General features: G+C 39.5%; 1 protein-coding gene across 1 annotated transcript in view; it reads left to right on the forward strand.

Moving 5' to 3' along the window:
• Positions 1–15902: 15902 nt before the first annotated feature.
• Positions 15903–21030, forward strand: part of Slc35f4 (solute carrier family 35 member F4) — a 253271-nt gene continuing 248143 nt past the window's right edge. The window contains exon 1 of the mRNA XM_058584636.1: positions 15903–16084. Coding sequence (XP_058440619.1) covers positions 15982–16084 — 103 coding nt within the window. The 5' untranslated portion in view covers positions 15903–15981. The remainder of the gene's footprint in view (positions 16085–21030) is intronic.

Here is a 21030-nt window from a genome sequence, read left to right on the forward strand (position 1 = left end):
CTATGGTAGTGAGACAGGAATAATATTTTACAGGTATTAAACTGATATAGTTCAACACTTCCATCTTGAATTAATGGGCTTTTGTCACAATCATGTTGTATAACAAATCTCACAGGCTTACCACTGTCAGTATTTATTTCTCACACATCTATAGTTACATGAAGGGAGCTGGTTCACTTAGACTGGATGTTACTTCAATCTTCAGGTCTGGATTTGCTCCCTGTCTCTCATTCTGCTAGAATGAATGGGCCACATACTGCTGTTTGTCCCTCTCCTCTTTCTCTTCTTCTCATTCACCTCCTTTCCTTCTTCCAAGGGCTGACGTACAAGAAAGTATGCCCCATTACCCAAGCTCCTGCTTATATCAGGCTTTTGGCTAAAGCAAGTCGTCTGGCCAGGTCCAGAGTAAGGAGTGGGGAAGAACAGCCAGACTTTCATGTGTGGAACTGCATTATTATAGGGAAACAGCATGAATCCAGGAAGTAGTGAAAATTTTGGGCCAACAATTCAATCTATCACATCTTTAAAATCATATGTATTGCAATCTTTCACCTTTGAGTCAAACATATGATGCTTATTACCCAAAAGGCACCCACTTTTTAGCAAAAAAAAAAAATAATAAAATAAAATAAAATAAAAAAGTCTGGAAAACAATAATTTGTGGAGAGAGAAAAAGGATTTTTTTAAAAAAGATTTTATTTGTTCTTTCAGTTATACATTAAAGTAGAATGTATTTTGACATATCATACATACATGGAGTATAACTTTCCATCCTTGTGGTTGTACATGATGTGGAGTTACACTGGTTGTGTATTCATATATGAACATGGGAAAGTTATGTCTGACTCATCATACTGTGAGAGAAAGGACTTTCTTAATTCCACTGACTTCCTTTTGACTAGGCCTGATGAATCTATATTGTAGTATTTTCCTGGAGAAGAGGTAAGATGGCTTCTCTGCTTGAATAAACTTGGCCATGAAATTTGCTGTTTCATAATCACTGGATACCACGTATGTGAAGTAAAGAAGTAAAAGTAAAGCCCCCCCCCACCCCCCGCGCTTTTTTTCCAGCTCCAGGCATAGTGAGAACAAGGGAGAGGCAGAAGTTGTTGTTTTTTTTTTTTTAAGGCAAAATATGTGTTAGTTTAAAGAGGATGTGGTCAACATGGACTCTAGACAGATCAGAGAGGGCATTTGCTCATATTCAGGGATATCCTAATTGAGGACTAACTCCATGAAATTTTGTAGCATACAGATTTTTTTTGCTCTCAATCTAGGTTCAGGAAGCAATTTTTTGATTATATTTTCACTTCCTATATTTATTTGTATGTAGGACAAGATAGTATTGATTGTACCAACTTGTACATTCTGGCTCGGCTATGTTTCCCATTATGAATGAATCCATTAGCAATCCAGCTAATTCATCAATTGTGTTGTGAGTTTGTTTAAGGTGACTTCCTTCCCAAGGAACTTCTATTCTTGGTGCACCAACAATTCAATTTCTAGGTTTGCAAATTTGGAAACTAAACTCTAAAATACAGGGAAGCACTGGGGGAATACTCTGTGAGGCCCCCAGACAACATACCCAGTGTCCTCCTCTGCACATTCTGAGCACATCCACAAACTTCAGTACTTCAATGATGTTTTGCTATTTTATTTAATATAAAAAGCATTAATGTTACTGTCTAACAGGCATAAGTTCAAAGCAACTTAGCTTTAGAAATGCTAGACACTGATGTCTAGATTTTAAAATATTATAGTGTATTTTGGCACAGATGAATCTCTAGAAAGAGAGGAATAGTAACTTCAACCTGAGAACAACAATCTATGTACCCATTTGAAGTGTGAATTCCTGGTAAAAGCACTGCCAGGTAACTCTCCAGATGAGGCTTGGAATTCTCCCGTGATAAGGATTTTACTGCTTCTTGAGGCAGCACATTCTACCCTACACAGCTGGGACCATTGGAATGGGCTCCTTAAATTAAGCAGAGCTCTCAAAACTGTTCTGCCCATATATCATGTCCCACTTTCCTATGGTAATACTATTTTACATTTATTGAGTTCTTACTGCATTGCAGGCACCAAGCAGATTGCTTTAAATGCACATCTCATTCAATACTCATAATAATTCCAGGAAACATAATGTATATTTGCTCCCATTTTACAAGTGAGGAAACTGCTGGAACTGTGAAGTTCTGAAAATATTGCAAAAGATAAAATGACCTTTATCTTTCCCTCCCTCCCTCCCTCCTTCCCCTTTCCCCCTCCTTTCACCTCCCTCACTACCCCGCCCCATTTTCTCCTTCCTTTGAAAGATGTTCTCTTGGCAGAGAAAGAGGATAGGATTAGGAAGAGTCGGAACAATGTCTGTCATTCAGGTATAGGGAACAGGGAAGTCCAGAGATCAGAAACAACCATGAGTACTGGTCAGCTTGGCTAAAGTGTGTGGCTGGACAGATGAAAGCTGACATCCTCAGGCCCATGTAGAGGTGAGAGCAGGGAACCCTGTTGTTCTTGTGGCAGCACTTGTGGGACTCCAAGGTCTCAAGCTTGACTGCTTAGACCCTGGGTAGAGCAGGTCGAGGTGGGAGGTTGAAGCTGTCCATCTCCGTAGAATGGAATGAGCTATCTCTTGGTCTCCCCAAATCAGGTTGTTAGTGACAAAGTCCAATTAGAATCTGGGTCCCCGACTTTTCTTACTGTTTCACAAAAAGATAAGACCCACAAACTCAGAATATTTTCTGGAAAAGTGCAATGCCAAATACTTTGCAAATCTCCTTGGAATATAGGATTTGGCATTGGCTACTTTAAAGATTTTCCACACTAAAATTAGATTATGTTCTAAGGACATAAAATGTTGGGGCCTCAACTACCCATATGTCTTTGTTTAGGAGTGGATCACGGGGCTCATTTTCCAAGGAAAATCTTGTTTCTGCCTGAAACAAGTGATGGTAGGCCCTGCAGTGTAGGCCAGAGTGCTGGTTTGTCAATATTTGTAAGACATCAAAAATGTCTTTACCTGTGTTTCTCATTAAAGGAGGAAAATGGATCTTCCTTTAAGGAGTAACACAGAAAAGTCTCCATGGACTTTTCTGTACTAAGCACATTACATTAATTAATTAGCTAATGATGGAATTATCTCTTAAACACCTACTCTGTGCCTGTCATTGTCTCAGGCATTGGGAATGCAATGCTGAGCAAGAACAGACACAGGAGCTGTGCTGGTGGGGCTCACAGTTTAGAGAGGAAGACAGGCAGTAAAGAGGACTTTATTGAAGAAGTAGCTTCTAGGTTGGATGTGAAGGGAAAGTCCCAGACAAAGGCAGAGGGCAAAGGTTTGAGGAGGGTAGTCTAGAGAGAGGGCATAGCATGTGTAAAAATCCAGAGGGTGAGAGAGCATGGCTCTTTCAGGGAGTCTCAAAGTTCATTTGGGATGCTAGAGTAGAGGGAACAGTCTCAGAGTTAAGGCTGGATATGTACCTGGGGGGACGAAAACATGCATTCAATGATGAGGGGAGTGGGTTTCATGCCAAGTGCCCTGTTGAGCCATTCAGGGGTTTTGATCTTAGCTTTGTTTTAGAGAGAGCACATAGACTGCAGTCAGGAAAACCGTTTCTGATAGGGCAAAATTTGCTAGAAGGCTGTGTGATAATCCAGGCTGAAAGCAGGGTTATCTATCCTTGACTAGCAGCACTAAAGGAAAAAGACCTGCGGGGAAACTACTATCTACAGGATTTGATGATATTTACCATTTATGCATTTGAGAGAATCAGTAGTTACAGAGATTTCCCTGGAGGATAGTTAGCCTGCTAATGTCCAAATTTTGGTTTTGGATTAGTGAAGAATGAACAGAAGATGCGTGTTTGATGTGCACTGTCACTGTGATTGTGCTGAACAGTGGTTTAACATTGTCCCACCAGGTACTAGGTTTTTGTACCTTTCTACATTGCACAGGATCCTCTCAGAAACTTGCCTGGGAAAAACTTGTTCTCAATGTTCACATCAGGAATAACTTGTGCTTCTCTGACTTTATTTTGAGGCTCTAACCATGGTAAGTGTGTTAGAAACCACGGGTTCCTCTCTGGTTGGTATCTAGGAATCCTCAAACCAAATTATTTCTGCTTCCAGAAAAAATATTGGTCCTCATGGCATTTGGTGGCCTCATTCGGATTTCATTTTCTGATTGCTATTTTCATATTTTAAATTTTACTTTCTTCCAAGTTTCTTACTTGCTTATTATTATTGTTTTAAATCTTTTAAGAAGTCTCTCTGTAAACCACTTTAATTCTTTTTGGAATGAGTTTGAGAATAAATAATTACAGTAATATTAAAAGAACTTCTTGGATCTTTGGACCAGTGAATAATGGAGTAGATAATATTAGATAAATGTATACTCTTTCATTATAAATTGAACATTTAGATGAAAGGTTTTTTTTGATTCAAGGAATTCTTCTTCATTTTACTAATCAAAAACTTTCATTTCTTAGCCCTTTCTCCTCTGGGTTGCAATTTCATCACCATCAACTTCTTCTTTTCTATTTAAACTGAATAGAAAGCAGTGTTTTCTGGTTTTGAAGAAAACTTATTTTCACCTAGCACTTCTATAATTTTGGGTATGGCAGAATCTTTGAGTATTTGGTTGCAAATAGACATTTTAAAAATACAAACGTGGTTATATTTGGTTAGTCTTTTTCTGAGTCACAGAAATAATTCCCTCCCTCTCTCCTTTTCTTCAATGGCCACGTTCTGCATTATACACAAGAAGTATGGATTTAAGAGATTTATTTGTGTCTCTATGAAGCTAGAAATATAGTTGGAGAGAAAAGTCAATCAGCTCTTTGCTATAAATTGTGACAAATGCTCCATAGGGGGTACACACAGCGAATGTCTTAACTTCCCAGGTCTCCACTTTTTACCATGGTTGAGGGAACAGCCCTGCTGAGTAAAACTCACTGCAATTCTTTGTTCTGTATCTGATTGTACCAACTTTATGCATCCCAGCCTGTGTGGGTGTTTGACTTTTTACTCCCCATTTTGAAGTCAGAAGGTTTGGAACTACATGCTATGCAAAAGCCTGCAGTTTCTATTCAGACCAAATCTCATTGTCACAGGTAACCTTTTAATACTAGATTTTGTTTAATGAAGTTAAGCCTCAGTTAACCCATGATTGGAAGATGACATTACTAGTCTGGAGTCAAGGAATTTTTTTTAAAGGTCACATTCTGCTGAAAGGATATTTTCGTCAAGTTTCTGCTCACCTTGCTTAACACTGGCATTAAGTTACATTGGTTAGATGTGGTAGAATCCAGAATTGCTTATTATTATTGTTTTAAATCTTTAAATAAGCAAATCCAGAATTCTTTGTAGCAATCCATTCAGGAAGCTGAATCTATGGATCCATCTTGGACAGTCTTATATCTTATTTTGATCAATAGAAAACGGCAGAAAGAATAGAGTATAAGTTTTGAGTCTAAACCTTCAAAGTGTTTGCATACCTGACTCAGTCTTAAAATTTTGCTCCTGTCATGAACAAGTCTGGATTAGCCTGCTGTATTGTGAGATAATCTGGCCCAGTAGACCAGTAAGAAAGACCAGCCTGGACTAATTAGTTCTCAGATGATCTACTTGCTGACCACAAATGTGTAAATGAGTCCAGCCAAGCCAGGCCAGGCCAGTAGAGCCACCCAGATGACCAATAGATCATGAAGAGTAATAAACTCTTGTTGTTTTAAGCTACTAAAGTTTGGATTTATTTGGTTTTCATTAAAAGCTACGTAGTAGAAATGTAATTTTGACACTACTGCAATAGTAAGCAAAGTCCTAGTGGAATTTCTAGCAGAGTAGGATAAAGGGAGAGAATTAGAGAAAAAGGAAGCAGAATGATATGTATTCATCACCTTCTGAATGCCCTGTGGATTTCTTCACCTAAGTCAATAAAAAAAAGTCTCTTGAATATTATAGTAGAGGATTAAGAAGATTCAAAAACCTCCTAATTATGAGTCCCCAAAGATTTGTCAAATTGAGCCCATATTATTTTATGACAGGGAATGTTGAAAGTATAAATCTCATATAATATTTAATTAATTAAATTTAATTTGTATAATATAATATTTAATTTAATTAATATGATATTTAATTAATTAAAATAATTTAATTTATTTAAGTATCAACCTCATAAAATATTTAGTTCCATTCATTTATTTATATCTAAAGAAACCATATGTACATATGTGTACGTGTGTGTGTGAGTGCGTGTGTGTGCGTGTGTGTGTATTTTTCTTTTTTTCTTTCTTTCTTTTTTTATTATTGGTTGTTCAAAACATTACAAAGCTCTTGACATATCATATTTCATACATTTGATTCAAGTGGGTTATGAACTCCCATTTTTATCCTGTATACAGATTGCAGAATCACATCGGTTACACATCCACATTTTTACATATTGCCATACTAGTGACTGTTGTATTCTGCTACCTTTCCTATCCTCTACTATCCCCCTCCCCTCCCTTCCCATCTTCTCTCTCTACCCCATTTACTGTAATTCATTTCTCTCCCTTTTTTCCCTTTCTCCTCACATCCTCTTATATGTAATTTTATATAACAATGAGGGTCTCCTTCCATTTGTGTGTGTATTTTTCTGATGTTGCTCCTCACTTTCAAAAGATGAGGGCTAACAGTTCAACTTGAGTAGATTCCAATGGAGGAGTAAGCAGGTATCAATTGCACCAGAATTATAGCTTACACAGACTGTGGAAAGTAGATATCTTCTTGGATTTTGATTTACTTTAGCGGAGTTCTTGATGGACATCTCTTCTGTACACTTAGTCCAAGTTTTCATCAGAGAAAGAGAGGAAAGAAAGAAGAGAAACACATAATCTGATTGGGAAGAGTGGAAGGGTAGATTTGATCTGATTGTGATAAGGAGCTGTCAGAAAGCTACGTAGGAGCTGGCATTATGCAGTGTCAGGGAAAGGATGACCCAATAAAATGAGAAGAGCTGCCACAGGTTCATGGAAGGGCTTCTTCTGAACCATCAACTTAGGTTCTGTACCCTGGGTTTCCTCATTTATAAACTTTCACTGGGAAAATTATTACCTTCCTGGTCTTGAGATAAGTCAGCCTTTCTTGAGTGTCTGCATCTTGCTTCTACTTGGAGAAAGGGGTCCAAGGCTGCTGATGAAAGCTTGCAATGATTTCTTTGGTCCTTTATTGGCTGAATTTCTTAAATGTATCAGGTACTCCAAGAAGCTCTGGTCATATCACGTTGAACAAAATGGAGCTCCTCCCTTGGAGCAACTTAAGCATGCATCATAGAAAAGACCATCCAGCAAGCAAAGAGCTCTGTTGGAACAAATACCTGGCTCCTCCAAGAGAGGGGACAGGGTCATCAGAGAAGGCTTCTTTAGAAATATCTGAAAATGAGAGGCACTCAGCAGATGAAGGAACATTTGCCCAAGTAAGAACTATCCAGGTGTGGATATCCTTATCACTCATTCTACTTACTGTGTAGAACCAAATAATATTTGTGTCTAGACAACTGTATAGCTAGAGCACTTTATTAGTTTTAAGAATCAAAAGACTTTAGGACTACTTTGAGATTTCACAAAACTTTTTATGTACTCGTTGTCATGGAGCCCTGTTTTATTATTTATGAGAACATGGAGAGACAGAAGAATTAGAGACCTTTAGTCAGACTTCATCACATTCACTGGAAGGGAGATAATTGCAATTACTGAAGAGATTAATGTGCAGGCAGGTGGCACGCTGCAGCACAGTGCACATAAAACCAGCCACACTGGAAAATAAAAAGAGCTGAGAAAGGGCCTTAGGGCTTGTCATGGGTGTATGTGTTCATCCTAATAGCTAAATGATCTTTCAGAACATTTGGAAAATGCAAGATTACCATTAATCCTATACTCTTATGATCACTCATTTACTTTTGACTATCTTAATCTTTGTAAATCAAATATGTAATTGTGGATGTCCATATATGATCTGGAGTTGTACTTTTTTTTTAACCACTTAATACCATAACCTGGGATTTTCCTCATTGCTTCATAATCTTTATAATTATAATTATAATTCCTATGAATAGTCTATTCAATGGATACATTGTTATTTACTGAACCATTTCCCGATTTCTTGGATAACTGGATTGATTCCATTATTTTATTGTTATCAATAATGATGAATGCCCTCGGTGAACTAGTGGTGAAAATAAGTACTGCTTTTGGCTTTTTTTTTTATATGCCTTGGCATTCAGAAGAGGTCTTTGGTTTCCTCAAGGTCCAACTCCAGAGTCTGCTAGACTTCAATGTGATCGGCCTTCCCTAGGACAATGCTATGGGAGAGCATAAATTTGAACCAACCAAGTTCTCAAGTTCTATCATGGCTTTATGAATGATAGAAGAAAACCAAACCCATAATTTCAACAATGGGAATATTCAACTGAATGTTTATACAGCTTCTACTACCGTCACAGACACTGGAAACTGTGGGCACAACCACTGTCTCAGCTGCTGCTATCCATTGCTCACATGGCCCCTGATTTCTCCACTTGGTTTCTAATTCAGAATTTGGGTGGCTGATGTGATTGGTGGATCTGGGACATGTCCCAGTTATCAAGTTGAGAGACTGGGAAATTAGCATTTAATATAATTTTAAAATTTGTTTTAATTAGTTATATATGACAGTAGAATGTACTTTGATACATCATATATAATGGAGTATAATTTCTCATTCTTCTGATTACACATGATGTAGAATTCCACTGGTCATATAGTTATATGTGTATATAAGATAATAATCTCTGAATCATTCAGAAATTAGCATCTTAATGTGGGTTCTGCATAAAATAGAGCTTGAGACAGAGGCAGAGGCTTATGTACCATTTTATATATTTATGAGAACAGATCACTGAGCCAACCATAAATTTAGCATTCAGACTGACCAGTCTGACTGTTCACTTGATCTTGTGGGCAAGAAGCTGTGTGAGTGACAGCTTAGGGTAGTACATTCAAATAGAGCTACTATCTACCATTATCACAGGTTTGCCCAGTGTTATGTCTGTTTCCCACACTTTCAAGTTACACAAGCTTAAGCCAAGCAGGTATACTTTTATGTCTCAGCATCAACCGAGAAGCCCCGGAGGTAGGAGGCTAAAGGTTCAAGACACTGGCAAGAGGTGAGATGCTCTCAGGATGCATTTGTTTGAAGTCGATGGGAATCCACACAGAGTTCGTTGTTCCAAAGATGAGGTAAGGGAAAATGAAAAGAGTTTGCTACAACCATTTTAGCTCCTCACTTGAGAGGGATGCTCTTTCTGGAACATTAGTGATCTTCTTTAGTATCAGCTGGATATCTAAAAAAGAAAAAAAGAAAAGGTAAATGTCCAGCTTACTGCTTCTGTATGGTCTCAGGGTATTTGAACAGCAAATTCTGTTGATGAGTATTACAGATGTTGAAAATAATGATAAATAAAACTTTGTAAATATTATCTTCTGAAAATTAAAAGTTCTTGAAACAAAAGGCAAAGTCATGTCTGAGATTGCTTTTGGCAACAGTTATCATTCAAGATGTGGATGTATTGAGCATATTTTCTGGTCTCTCTATCCTATTGATTCATTCTAATGAATTTTATATGTTCTATTCTCTCTAATTTCTGTTCCATTCATAGTGTTTCTTTCCAACAATTTATTTTGTCTTCAGGATGGCTTATGGATAAATTGTTTTAGGAACTGGTGATACTTAATCATATATAATATGTTTTTGGAAAACAAAGGATAAAGAGAATAGGATTTCAAAGTTAAATGTAGTGTGTATGGAAGGAATTCAAACTCCTTTTGATTTTTTTTTCAGTAACTTTATTTTTTTCTGTATCAAAGTCATCTTGAATATTGATGGTCATGATGCCAGAGGAAAAGAGAGAACTCAGAGTGTCTTCTATCAGCTCTGGCTGGATGACAATTGTTCCTTTTTGTTCACCACTGGAATTAGTCACAAAGCCTCCAACAACCACAAGGGGGCAGGAATTGCAGTTGTGTACTAAACTTAAAATGTGGGAAGACTTAATATTTGGCAAATAGTACTAATGACTACCCCAACAGGTTTAGCACTTTTTAGCAGTTACTGTTACATAAAACCTTATGTGATAAATAATATGCAGCAGGTTTGAGATTGTGGCATGTCTAGCATTTTTTAGACATTTAAATTACAGAAGGCTTATTTGTAAAATGAGTATGTAGCAGGTTGGAATACATAAACAGCAACAACACAGCTGTTCAGAAAAGGTTTTTAAAAAATCTTTATTTGCTTTAGATTACTGTAAATCTTACTCTGAGTTCCCATTTCCAATAAATACAGTGGGAAATGCAATCTCAGTATTATAGGGGTTCCTGTGTTGCAAGGTTATGCAATCAGGGGAGATCTTGAGCTAAAATCAAACCTAAGGCAGATGCTCCTGAGTCTTCAGTCCACTGGGCACCGTTGAGTCGAATATTAATCAAGTCTATATATGATCCCTTTGGGGCGGGTGGCTTAGCTGCTCTGGATAAGCTGGGGCAAACCAGACTTACTGCTGAAGGTGGGAAGCCCAGGGGTCTAGCCTCCAGTAGATCACCACACAGTGATCCCTCTGAGACTGTTGCACTTCCCTAGGATAAAGTCACCCAGCAGGACTTGGGTTCTGCCCACAACTGGGGACCACCAGTCTTTATCTCCCTCCCATTATGAAGCAACTCTTCCTGTCCTCATTGTTCCTCCAGGAAGAACTGCTGACAAGGAGCAGCTCCTCTTCATGGAATCTCACCCGTCCCACTGGCACGTAAGACCTGCCTCCTGTGATTATTTTCATTGTTGAAAGGATTACAAGAGATCTGGAAAGAACGGCCACTGAGAAATTCCCAACAATTTGAATGAAATGTTCAAGTGTGAATTAACTTTAGCAATAAATAATGGACAGAACTGGGGTGGGGTTGGGAGAAGGAAATTGATCATCGTGTGCATCTACACTGTGACTGACTTTGGAAGCTATTTTTATACATTATCTCACTTAACCATCACAGCGATACTTACAGGTTGAGTGTATGAGCTCATTTTACAGAGGAGAAAACCAAAGCTCAGAAGGTTCTTTGTTGGCATAGAATAAAATAATAGTGTTTATGACACTTACATGTGACGGTCACTGCTGTCTGCTCATTATGAATAAAAATGATTTAATATTCACAATAGTTCCATAAAAAGTACAATATCTTTCTTATTTTTATTTTAAAGATGAAAACATTGAGTTGTAGATAGTTCAAGAGACTTACCAGAGGTAACCAGTTAGAAAATGGTGATGTCAGACATGATCCCTGGGAATCTGGCTCCAAAGTCCTTGCTCCAAACCACTGTGCTATTCTGCTGAGGGGAAAAAAGGGGGAGATGGAGAAGGAGAAACACAAAGAAACAGAGAAATATAGAAAGAAATAGAGACAGACACAGAGAGAGCTGGAAAGAGAGAGAGAGAGAGAGAGAGAGAGAGAGAGAGAGAGAGAGAGAGAGAGAGAAGCCACGAGCAAATTCTAAAATTTAATGTTTGTTGAAATTACTTAAAACACTTCAAAGCATTTAATGCATTTCCATAGAGTCAAGCCTCATAAGACAGCCCTGGGGTGGAGCCTGGCATCTGAAGTCAATGAAGAATGGACTTTGCCCTAATTAACCAGGCAGACACCCATAGTGCTGGGCTCCCAACCCCTTTCAGCTGAATGGTAAGTTAACAGTGCCTGCCATCGCCTAAGACTGGAATACAAAGTGAACATTCCCAATGGAACAGATGACAAGTTGATAGATGCTCAAAACAGCTTTCCTGAAAATGGAATATTAAGACCTTATTTTTTTCCTTCCCAGGAGCCATTTCTTAGCACCGGTTTGGCTAGAACATTAACATTTTCAACATTAACACTGTATAAAATACTTGGGGTCAACTCTTTGTGAACAAAGCTGATGATTTTACAAGGCAAAATTTGCCCTCAAATAGAAAAGCTTAAACTTGCTTGGCTTTCCAAGCAGCCAAATTTCTTTTAGCCTGAGGAGGTAGGTCCACTATATTAACTTCTCAAAAGAGAAAAGTCATTCCCCTTCCTGTCAGCTTCTTTCATCTGTAACTTCCAATAGGGAGCCTGAAAGATACTATGTTCTGCCATGGGAAGAGGACTTAAACTAAGATCTTCTGATACCCAGAATAACAGTATGGAAGACAAGACTCCATGAATTTTATTTTACTAGCCCTTTTAAAAATGTAAAGTTTAATGTGGTATTTTAAAATGATTTTGTGACAGATTGCTTATCTAAATAGAATTTATACCCAGTGATGATACTTGGTTTTTAATATTATTACTTTGAATGGTTATTTTAGTGTCAGACACAAGTACTGTAGATGCCCATCACATGAACTATATTACAAATGACTTGCCTTTTAAAAATATCGAATCTGACTTGATCAGATGATCAAAATAAATAATGGTCCACATTTCAAAACTCATATTTAACCACAGACAAATATCATTAGCTTAATGCATTAAAGACATTCCTTAAAAATTGCATACAACTGAAATTCTGTGAATGATTTGTAATGACTAGGGTCTGTGTGAAGGCTACCAAGATGAACCCTTTTGTGAATCAAACAGCTATTTCCAATTTTTGTTTGCTAAATTATATCCTTTCTTCATTCTTTCAAATATACAATTCACATTTTATAAACTTGAACTTTTGTATTTGGATTTGTGAAAATTGGTAGACTGAGCATCTAAGCATATAGAAATATTTAAAAATTCTCCTCTCCTCAAAATAACTTCTATAATTTAAAAATGATGTGTAAAAATAACAGTTGAGAGGTTAAGGCCTTCTATCATATATGCCATGAGTGCTTATCGATACAAGAAATTTACCTTTTACCGAGGATCAATTTATGATTGTAGGATTTGAGTTTCCTCCATAAAAAGTGTCCTACATTATAGCAACTGCTTATATTTATCATTTACATTTATCCTGTTTCAGATGATGACAAAAACATTTGTAAAATGCTCTGCTATTCAAATTTTATTTCCAGCTCAGTCTGTGTATATATTTCTTAGAAAACATTAATACTTGGGGGTATAATATATATTTTAATTGATTTTATTTTTTAAATACATGACAGCAGAATGCATTACAATTCTTATTACACATATACAGCACAATTTTTCATATCTCTTTTGTAGACAAAGTATATTCACACCAATTCATGTCTTCAAATATATACTTTGGATAATGATGTCCATCACGTTCCATCATCATTGCTAACCCTTTGCCCTCTCTCTTTCCCTCCCATCCCTCTGCCCTATCTAGAATTCTTCTATTCCTCCCATGCTCCCCCTCCCTACCCCACTATGAGTCAGACTCCTTATATTAGAGAAAACATTCTGCATTTGTTTTTTTGAGATTGGCTAACTTCACTTAGCGTTATCTTCTGCAACTGCATCCATTTACCTGCAAATGCCATGATTTTATTCTCTTTTATTGCTGAGGGTGGTAATAATATTTATATGATTTAAATATATGCTGAATTTGCTGATTGTATGAAAGATCAGGCCTAGTTAAACACATTTCTATGTACTTCTCCGGAATTTTCTGAAAACAAATCAAAACTAGGAAGAAGATAACAATTTAACACAAAAGTGTAATTTAGAATTTAAATACATCAGCCAGGCCATCCCAGCAACTCAGGAGACTGAGACAGGAGGATCATGAATTCGAGACCATCCTTAGCAACTCTGTGAGACCCTCAGCAACTCAGCGAAAGCCTGTCTCAAAATAAAAAATAAATAAATAAAAAGATTGGGGATGTAGCTCAGGGTTAAAGTGCTGTTGAGTTCTATCCCAGTAGGCACTCCACAAAAAAAAGGCAATAAAAGAATTTAAGTATATTAATTGTGGCAAGGTAAGTTGTAAATATGAATGGGACAAAACCACTTGAATTTAACCTCTGCATATTCATATTCTTGCTACATTACAAGGTTTTTGCTTGAATTATTTCCTAATTTATCTCTTACTGAATGCATACATAGCTATATATTATGATGAATATGGGAAAATTATTATCCCTTTAAAGGGACTTTAAACAAAAGAGACATTTGAAATTAATGCAACCAAAATATTTCCTCTGTGCAATATATACATTTTATATAAGGTTTGCTATAGAAATAATAAAACTAACAAAATTATGATAAAAATTACTTTGGGTGGAGGTGTAAATGTATAATCTTTTCATTTTTGCTTTAAATATTTGGCTGCTACCATTGCACTAGGGTCGTATTTTCCCCTTTGTTCCTTTGAACTTTAAGTTTCTTCTACCCTTCTTTCCTAACCCAGAAAGCATGTGTAGGAGGAAATCGGTTTCTTCATGAACTTTTCTTCCAGCCACAATCATGCAGATTCACTTTGTTCTCAAAATGCTGTGCTAGGCTTTGTGTCTGGATAAAAACACTCAAGACTTTGTGAAAATTAATACTTCATGTTCACATGTTTAAACCTAATTCACCTTTTAAAAATCTTGCATATTTATTTCCTCCTAGGGGCCCACACACAATGGGGAAATTGCTTGGAGACAGAGTGGACAGGTTCTTTAGACATTTCTGAGAGATATCCTGGATTTGACTTTTTTTCCTATCTTAAGCTTTAGAAATATGAAAATTGGCAGGAACATCTTAAAGTGACTCTACATGGAAGGTGGACATAGTGACTTTTAAACTGATGAACTGCGCGCGCACACACACACACACACACACACACCTGTTCCACACCTACCACTAATACACATGCACCCTTTCCTTTATGAGAGGAAAATTTTGAAGATTTATCTTTTTTCAGGAAGCTGTGCCTGCAAAGTATGAATAGAGGAAGCATCACTGAGTTGCTGCACCTGATGGGCAATGTTCCCCAGGATCACACAGCTCTGAGTACATTCTGCTCAGAAGGAAAGTCTCTAGATTGTAGCTAAAACTTTCATTCATCCAGATATTTACAGTTTGAAGGGCCTCTCTTCTGATGTTTTTGGCGATAAAGGAGAAAATCATTTCTCCACAGAGCATTTGGATTTGGCAAAACAAACATGATGTGCACAGCTACGGCTCCCAAGCCTTTGATATTTTCACTAGGATGATGGAGTGTCCGCATGGATTGTCAGGCTTGGAGGTTTGAACTCTTAAAAATCTTTATGTCCACAAAACCTGGGTAACCACGCCACATACCACCTGCTGGGGAGTCATTCTTTTTTTTTTATTTCTTAAAAAAATAAAAATAAAAAGACTCTTGGTGGTCCAGGCAAATCGCCAGAATTGACTAATGCCTAAGAACACTTGCATATCAGCAGACCCAAGGTGGTGTAGACTCCAAGAATGGATCAAGGCGGGGGCCACCCCAAGCGATAGTGCACATCTCTCCATCTAAAAGCCCTTAGATCCCCTTGGATTTCTCCTACCCCCAACCCTCGCCCCGCGCCTCTGGCCACCCTTTCACCTTCTCCTCTCACGCCCCCAGATCAAACATCTTTTCCCTCAGTGGAGTTGGGGGTGTCTACTCTTTGGAGAAGGGACGCCCAAGGGTTAATGATGAGAGTCAGCGGCCAGGTGGGGCGTCCACACCGGTCCCTGACCCCGGTGGGCGTCGGAGGTGAGGGGGCGCTGTTCGGGCAGCAGCGCGCTGGGTGACGGGCGGGAGAGCTGCCAGGGTGACGAGAGGCCGGCCCGAGTGGGGGCCGCTCCGCTGCAGCCGCCGCCGCCGCCGCCGCGGCTGTGATGCGAAGCCGGTGCTGCGCCGGGCGGTGGAGTCAGAGCCGGGGCGCGGGAGCTCGAGCTGCAACATCAGCACCAGCGGCGGCGGCGGCGGCACCTGCACCAGCTCTCGGGCCCAACTCTGCGCTCTCCGCCCCGCCGCGCCCGGAGCCGCCGCCCCGCGCCCTCTATGGACGTCAAAGCGGCCCCCAACGGGGTGGCCACCATCGAGGACCGCATCCTGCGGATCACCGGCTACTATGGCTATTACCCGGGTTACTCCAGTCAGAAAAGTAAGACGCCGTGGGGCCGCCCTGCGCGAGGCGCGGATGGGAGGTGGGCGCTCATGGGTGCCACCAGGGTGCGAGAGGGCGGGGGGTCCGGACACCTGCAGCCCTTGCCTGTGCTGTCACCGCCACCCTCCTGGCCTCGGGGACCACTGACACAAAAAGTATATCTGCTGTCCTCGGTGCTGAACCTTGTGGAGCGACGGGGCTCTGGCGGGTTGCGCCTTGGAGTTTGGGAACAGTCGCAGTCTTGGGGGCGGAGGTGCAGAGAGGATCTGGCAAGCTCTCTCGACCGCCGTTGGCCCGCTCGCCCCGGGCTGATTTACGCCTGGAGGAGGCTAACATGGCTGTTCAATTAGCGTCCGGTCAACCCTAGGGCTACACTCTCTGAAAGGCCCTACTGGGTGCCAGGGTGCGCACCGGGCGCTGGGGACGCAGACTGTGGAGAGACTTAGGGGTGGAGCTGGCGGGAGCGATCGACCCAGACGTGGGTCCCCCCGCCAGCTGGGTCAGCTTGCCCACTCTGGGCTGTTGAGATGTTGCCAGCGCGGGAATTAATACCTATAAAACGTTTTGGGGGAGGTTCTGAACTCTGGATAAATCTAAGAGCTTGCTCAGGTCCCCGAGTCCTGAAGCTTTGAGGGAGGGACCCATCCATGCAAACGGCAGAGGGTGGGTGAGAGAGGAAGGCACGACACGGCCACCCGCCCCCGCCGCACGTCGCGGCCACCTCTGAGCCCTAGGAGGCTGTTCTGTTCTGTACCAGCTTTCTTCCGGTTAAGTGAGGCCATGCGGCGCTGATGCTTTCACATTTCAGGAGTTTTTTGTGTGTAGGGGATGCTATGAGGGGTTCACTTTTCGCAGTCCCCTTCCCCCAGCATAAAAACCCACTGGCTGTATTTGCTGGGATTAGTTCTATGAGGCACCGAAATGAAGCTCTTTCTCCTCTCAACTGGGGGAGTAGCTACGGTTTAATTTTCATGCAGGTGGGATTTCGCTTTTTCTTTATCAATGCGTTTCTGTCGCAATAGGTGGATCTTAATTGATGTTTTTACTGTTATTTTTAACCAGAAGCCTGGGAAGCTCCCAGACGCATTTCTGATTGGTATTTTTCTGTGACATTTTGGTGTGGCATCAACATTACATGTTCCGTGAAACTGTGGACTCACGCAAATCCTGACACACAGAGGAGAAAACACTTTATTTTTCATGTAACTTTCTATGCTTGCTCTTGAATAATAACTCAAGAGCTTTATTCCACGGGCCATTCTCACACAGCTATTTTCTAGTTTAATATTTCATTTGGTTTCAGGAAAGGCCTATCTGCTTTGGATGGTTTCTGTCTAGCTGTTTTTAGCAGTAGAGGCTTACATTATTCATTTTCCATACAAAAGTAATTATATAGTGCTAGAATTTTCTGGAAAGAAAATAACATGCTGTGGAAAGCTCTTTGAAGTCTTTGTACTATAGCCTCAAAATTTTCTTCTCCCCCCCCCCCAATTGGCAAAGGGTATCTTCTTTAACCCTAGAAATTTAATTGAAAATATTGATATATCTTGTGGAAATTACCTGAATTTCACCTTTGAATATTTTAATTGGGAACTATCAAAATTTGGTCACCAAGTGAATGTAGAATCTGTCCATAAAATTACAAGACTTAGGGTGGTTTATTATTAAAATTTTTATGACAATGGGACTTTAGTCAACGAAGAACAAACCAGAAAGAATGCTGGAAAAGTGACATTTTAGATAAGGACATGTTCATATTATATTTTTGTACTTGCTCAAATAGCTGCACATGTTTCATTTGCAATACAATAACAGGACATAAAAGGAAAGAACATTGACCAAGGCTGTAACTGGAAGCTAAAAGGAATAAAGATGCACTTGGCACGGTTATTTGTGATGTACACTTGTAAATTCAGGCCACAGAGTTCGAACAGTGAAGGCAGAGAAGAATCTCACAAGAACAGGGAATTAAGGGATAGTCAAATAATTCTCAGGACATTCATGCTTTCAGAGGCAGAGAGAGAAAGTTTGCCATTTTACACAGCGAGAGACTGGGAGAGGAGAGAGTTGGAAGAGGGCCAGGCAACCAAGCACCATGAAATAATCCTGCCCTTAATGCAGGCTTCAACTAGTAAACAAACACATTGAAGCAAACCAGTGCAATATGGTCAATTGATTTAGCTGTTACCAGGAATGAGCAACAGCTTGGAGAAGGTCTGGAGCAATATATTCAGGAAAAAGCTAGAGTGGCAGATATATACTATGTGAAGGCAAGGTGACATTTCCACTTCCTGACTGATCACATATGAGATCTTCAGGAGGGATGATCACTTTCTGTTTTGGAGGTAGGTGGGGAATCATGTCTGAGATGCATTGGAGACTAGCCCCATGTTAATGTATCTTGCTTCCAAGCTTGTACATTGTCCAGAACAAACTATAGTCATCAGGCTGAAGAATAAAGAAATGAAATAGGATTCAGAGACATGGAGAAAATTTTATGGGCTACACAGCCACTTTTTAAATATTCTGTTCAACTTAGCAAGCATTCAATTGAGCATGAGTATAGATATAAGAAAAAGGATGCAAAGATGATCAAGGCATAGTGACTGGCCTTGAGTTACTTGTGGTCTAAAAGAAAATAGATTAATTTTCTCATCATGTATTAATTGAGCACCTCCTATATGCCAGGAATATATCAATGAACAAATCATATGAAAGTATTTTCCTTTTTGGAGTTCAAACTCTAGTGAAAAGAAACAAGATGATAAACAAAGTTTTATTTTCAAGGTGATACATGATATTTTTTAAAATTGCAACAAAATAGACAGGATAAAAATTCTGGGTGTTAGATATTGTCACAATTTTTAATAGGGTGTCAGGTAAGACCTCATGGAGGAAGTAATATTTGAGCCAAGAAAGACCTGAAGGATGTGAGGGTGTTAGTCATGTGGATGTCAGAAGGAAGGTATTCTAGGTAGTGGGATCAGCCAGTGCCAAGCTCTGAGTTATAGTGTACCTGGCACACCAAAGAAAGAACAAGGAAGTCTACATGGCGAAGCAGAATTAACAGGAAAAGTGACTGGAGGTGAGGTTATTGAGGATACAGGGACTTGGATAAAGTCAGGCCTTATAGTTTATCTTAAGTCATTTGGCTTATACTCTGAAAGCAATCGGAGCTTTGCAGGGTTTTGAAAGAAGAGTATTATGACTTCAATTAATTTTCTAAGGGATCAGCCTGACTGCTCTATTGTACCAGCGGTGGAAATGCCTTGTTAGAATGCTACTGCAATAACCTGGGTGAGAGAAGATGTGGCATGAGCTTGAGTGATAGCAGTAGAGGTGGTGATAGGTGGTCAGATTCTGTATGTATTTGAACTTAGAGTCAATAGGGTTCCTTGATGAACTGGATATGGTATTGGCAGGAAAGAGGAATAAAAATTGACTCCAGTTTTCTGGTTTGACCAAGTTTGAATTGCTGTTGGCAAAAGTATGGAAGGCTTCAAGGTAGAGAAGTTTGGGAGCAGGGGGCAGAGGAAAAGGATATTGTAGAAATGTTAAATGTATTGGAGATGTAAGCTTGGCGCTTGGAGATGTCCAACTGGAGATATAGATTAGGAATCTGCCAACATTTGGATGGTACTTAAGGCTGGATGAAATCACCAAGGAACAAATATGTGTAGCAAAGAGAAGAGAACAAGGACTGAACCCTGGGACACTTGACATTAAAAGGTTGGGAAGAAGAGGAGAAACCATTGACAGAGACTAAGAAGGATCTCCCAGGTAGGTAGGGGGAAAACCATGAGCATGTGATGCTCTGAAGTCAGTGAAGTAAAGGGATTAGCTGAGTCCAGTGGTGTTTAAAAGTAAAGTACAATAAAGTCTGATAACTGATCTTGAGTTTGGAAATCGAGGGTCATTGATGATCTTGACAGGAACATTGGCAAGAGCAGGTAAGATGGGAAGACATGGATTAGAATGTATGTAAGAGATAATTGGGGGAGAAATTGAAAACTGAGTATAGATGACTCTTCAAGGATTTTTAAGGAAAATGTGCACAGGGGGAGAGAAGAAATGAAGGTAGTAGGGCTAAGAAAATTTTTTTTCTCTAAAAGTTGGGAGAAATAACAATGTTTGCATGTAAAGGAGAATGATTCAATAGAGAATTAAAATTAATGATGTTGGAGAGATAGGATATAGAATCTAGTGCATAAGAGAAGGGACATCACTTTAGATAGGCCAAAGTGTGTGGAGCAGGCCCTGTAAGGTGAGTAACTGAGATGGGGAAGTCTGTTGAGGGTCTCTTCTGGTTGTTTTAGCTTCCTCCAAAGCCTTCCTCCAAGCAAAGCTATCAACCGAGAGTGAGAGGATGGGGGAGGAGATGGCAGAGATTGGAGAAAGAAGGTGTATATATTTAAAACAAAAGGGGAGGACAAATGGGCTGGGGAAATATACAAAGGTTCTCTCTCTGGCAACCTTAAGGCTCACTAGAGTTTCCGGTCACAAATTCAAAGTAAGACTGGTCAATAGGTTGCTTTATTCATTGACACAACAAAGACTTGGAGCAAGTGGAGACAAGGATTTGTCTCAACCAGAGCTGCAGATTATTTTATGAGTGTAATAAAATAATAGGGGCAAAGAAGTTGTATATAAAGAAGGCATTGTTATAATGATTGACCTTGGGATTTAAACTTGGTATAAGCAGAGGAGACAGGAAATCAAGGTAATTAGGAAAAGTGGAAAGGTGATATGATCAATGGGTTGGAAGTTTCAGTAGGATCAAAGACTAGTGGAAGTCAATCGGAAATATAAGAGGTGGTGATCAGTTAGAGGGTTGTTATGATATGAAATTAATTTCCATAAGTCAAGAGAAAGGATAAATTCATTTGTTTTACTACATTTTCTACTGATATTTTTTTGAGTGAGCCTTTTGTGTGTGTTTGTAT

The sequence above is a fragment of the Marmota monax genome, unplaced genomic scaffold, assembly GCF_021218885.2.
Source record: "Marmota monax isolate L192 unplaced genomic scaffold, Marmota_monax_Labrador192_F-V1.1 WCK01_AAM20220418_F8-fsc00001, whole genome shotgun sequence".
NCBI lineage: Eukaryota > Metazoa > Chordata > Mammalia > Rodentia > Sciuridae > Marmota > Marmota monax.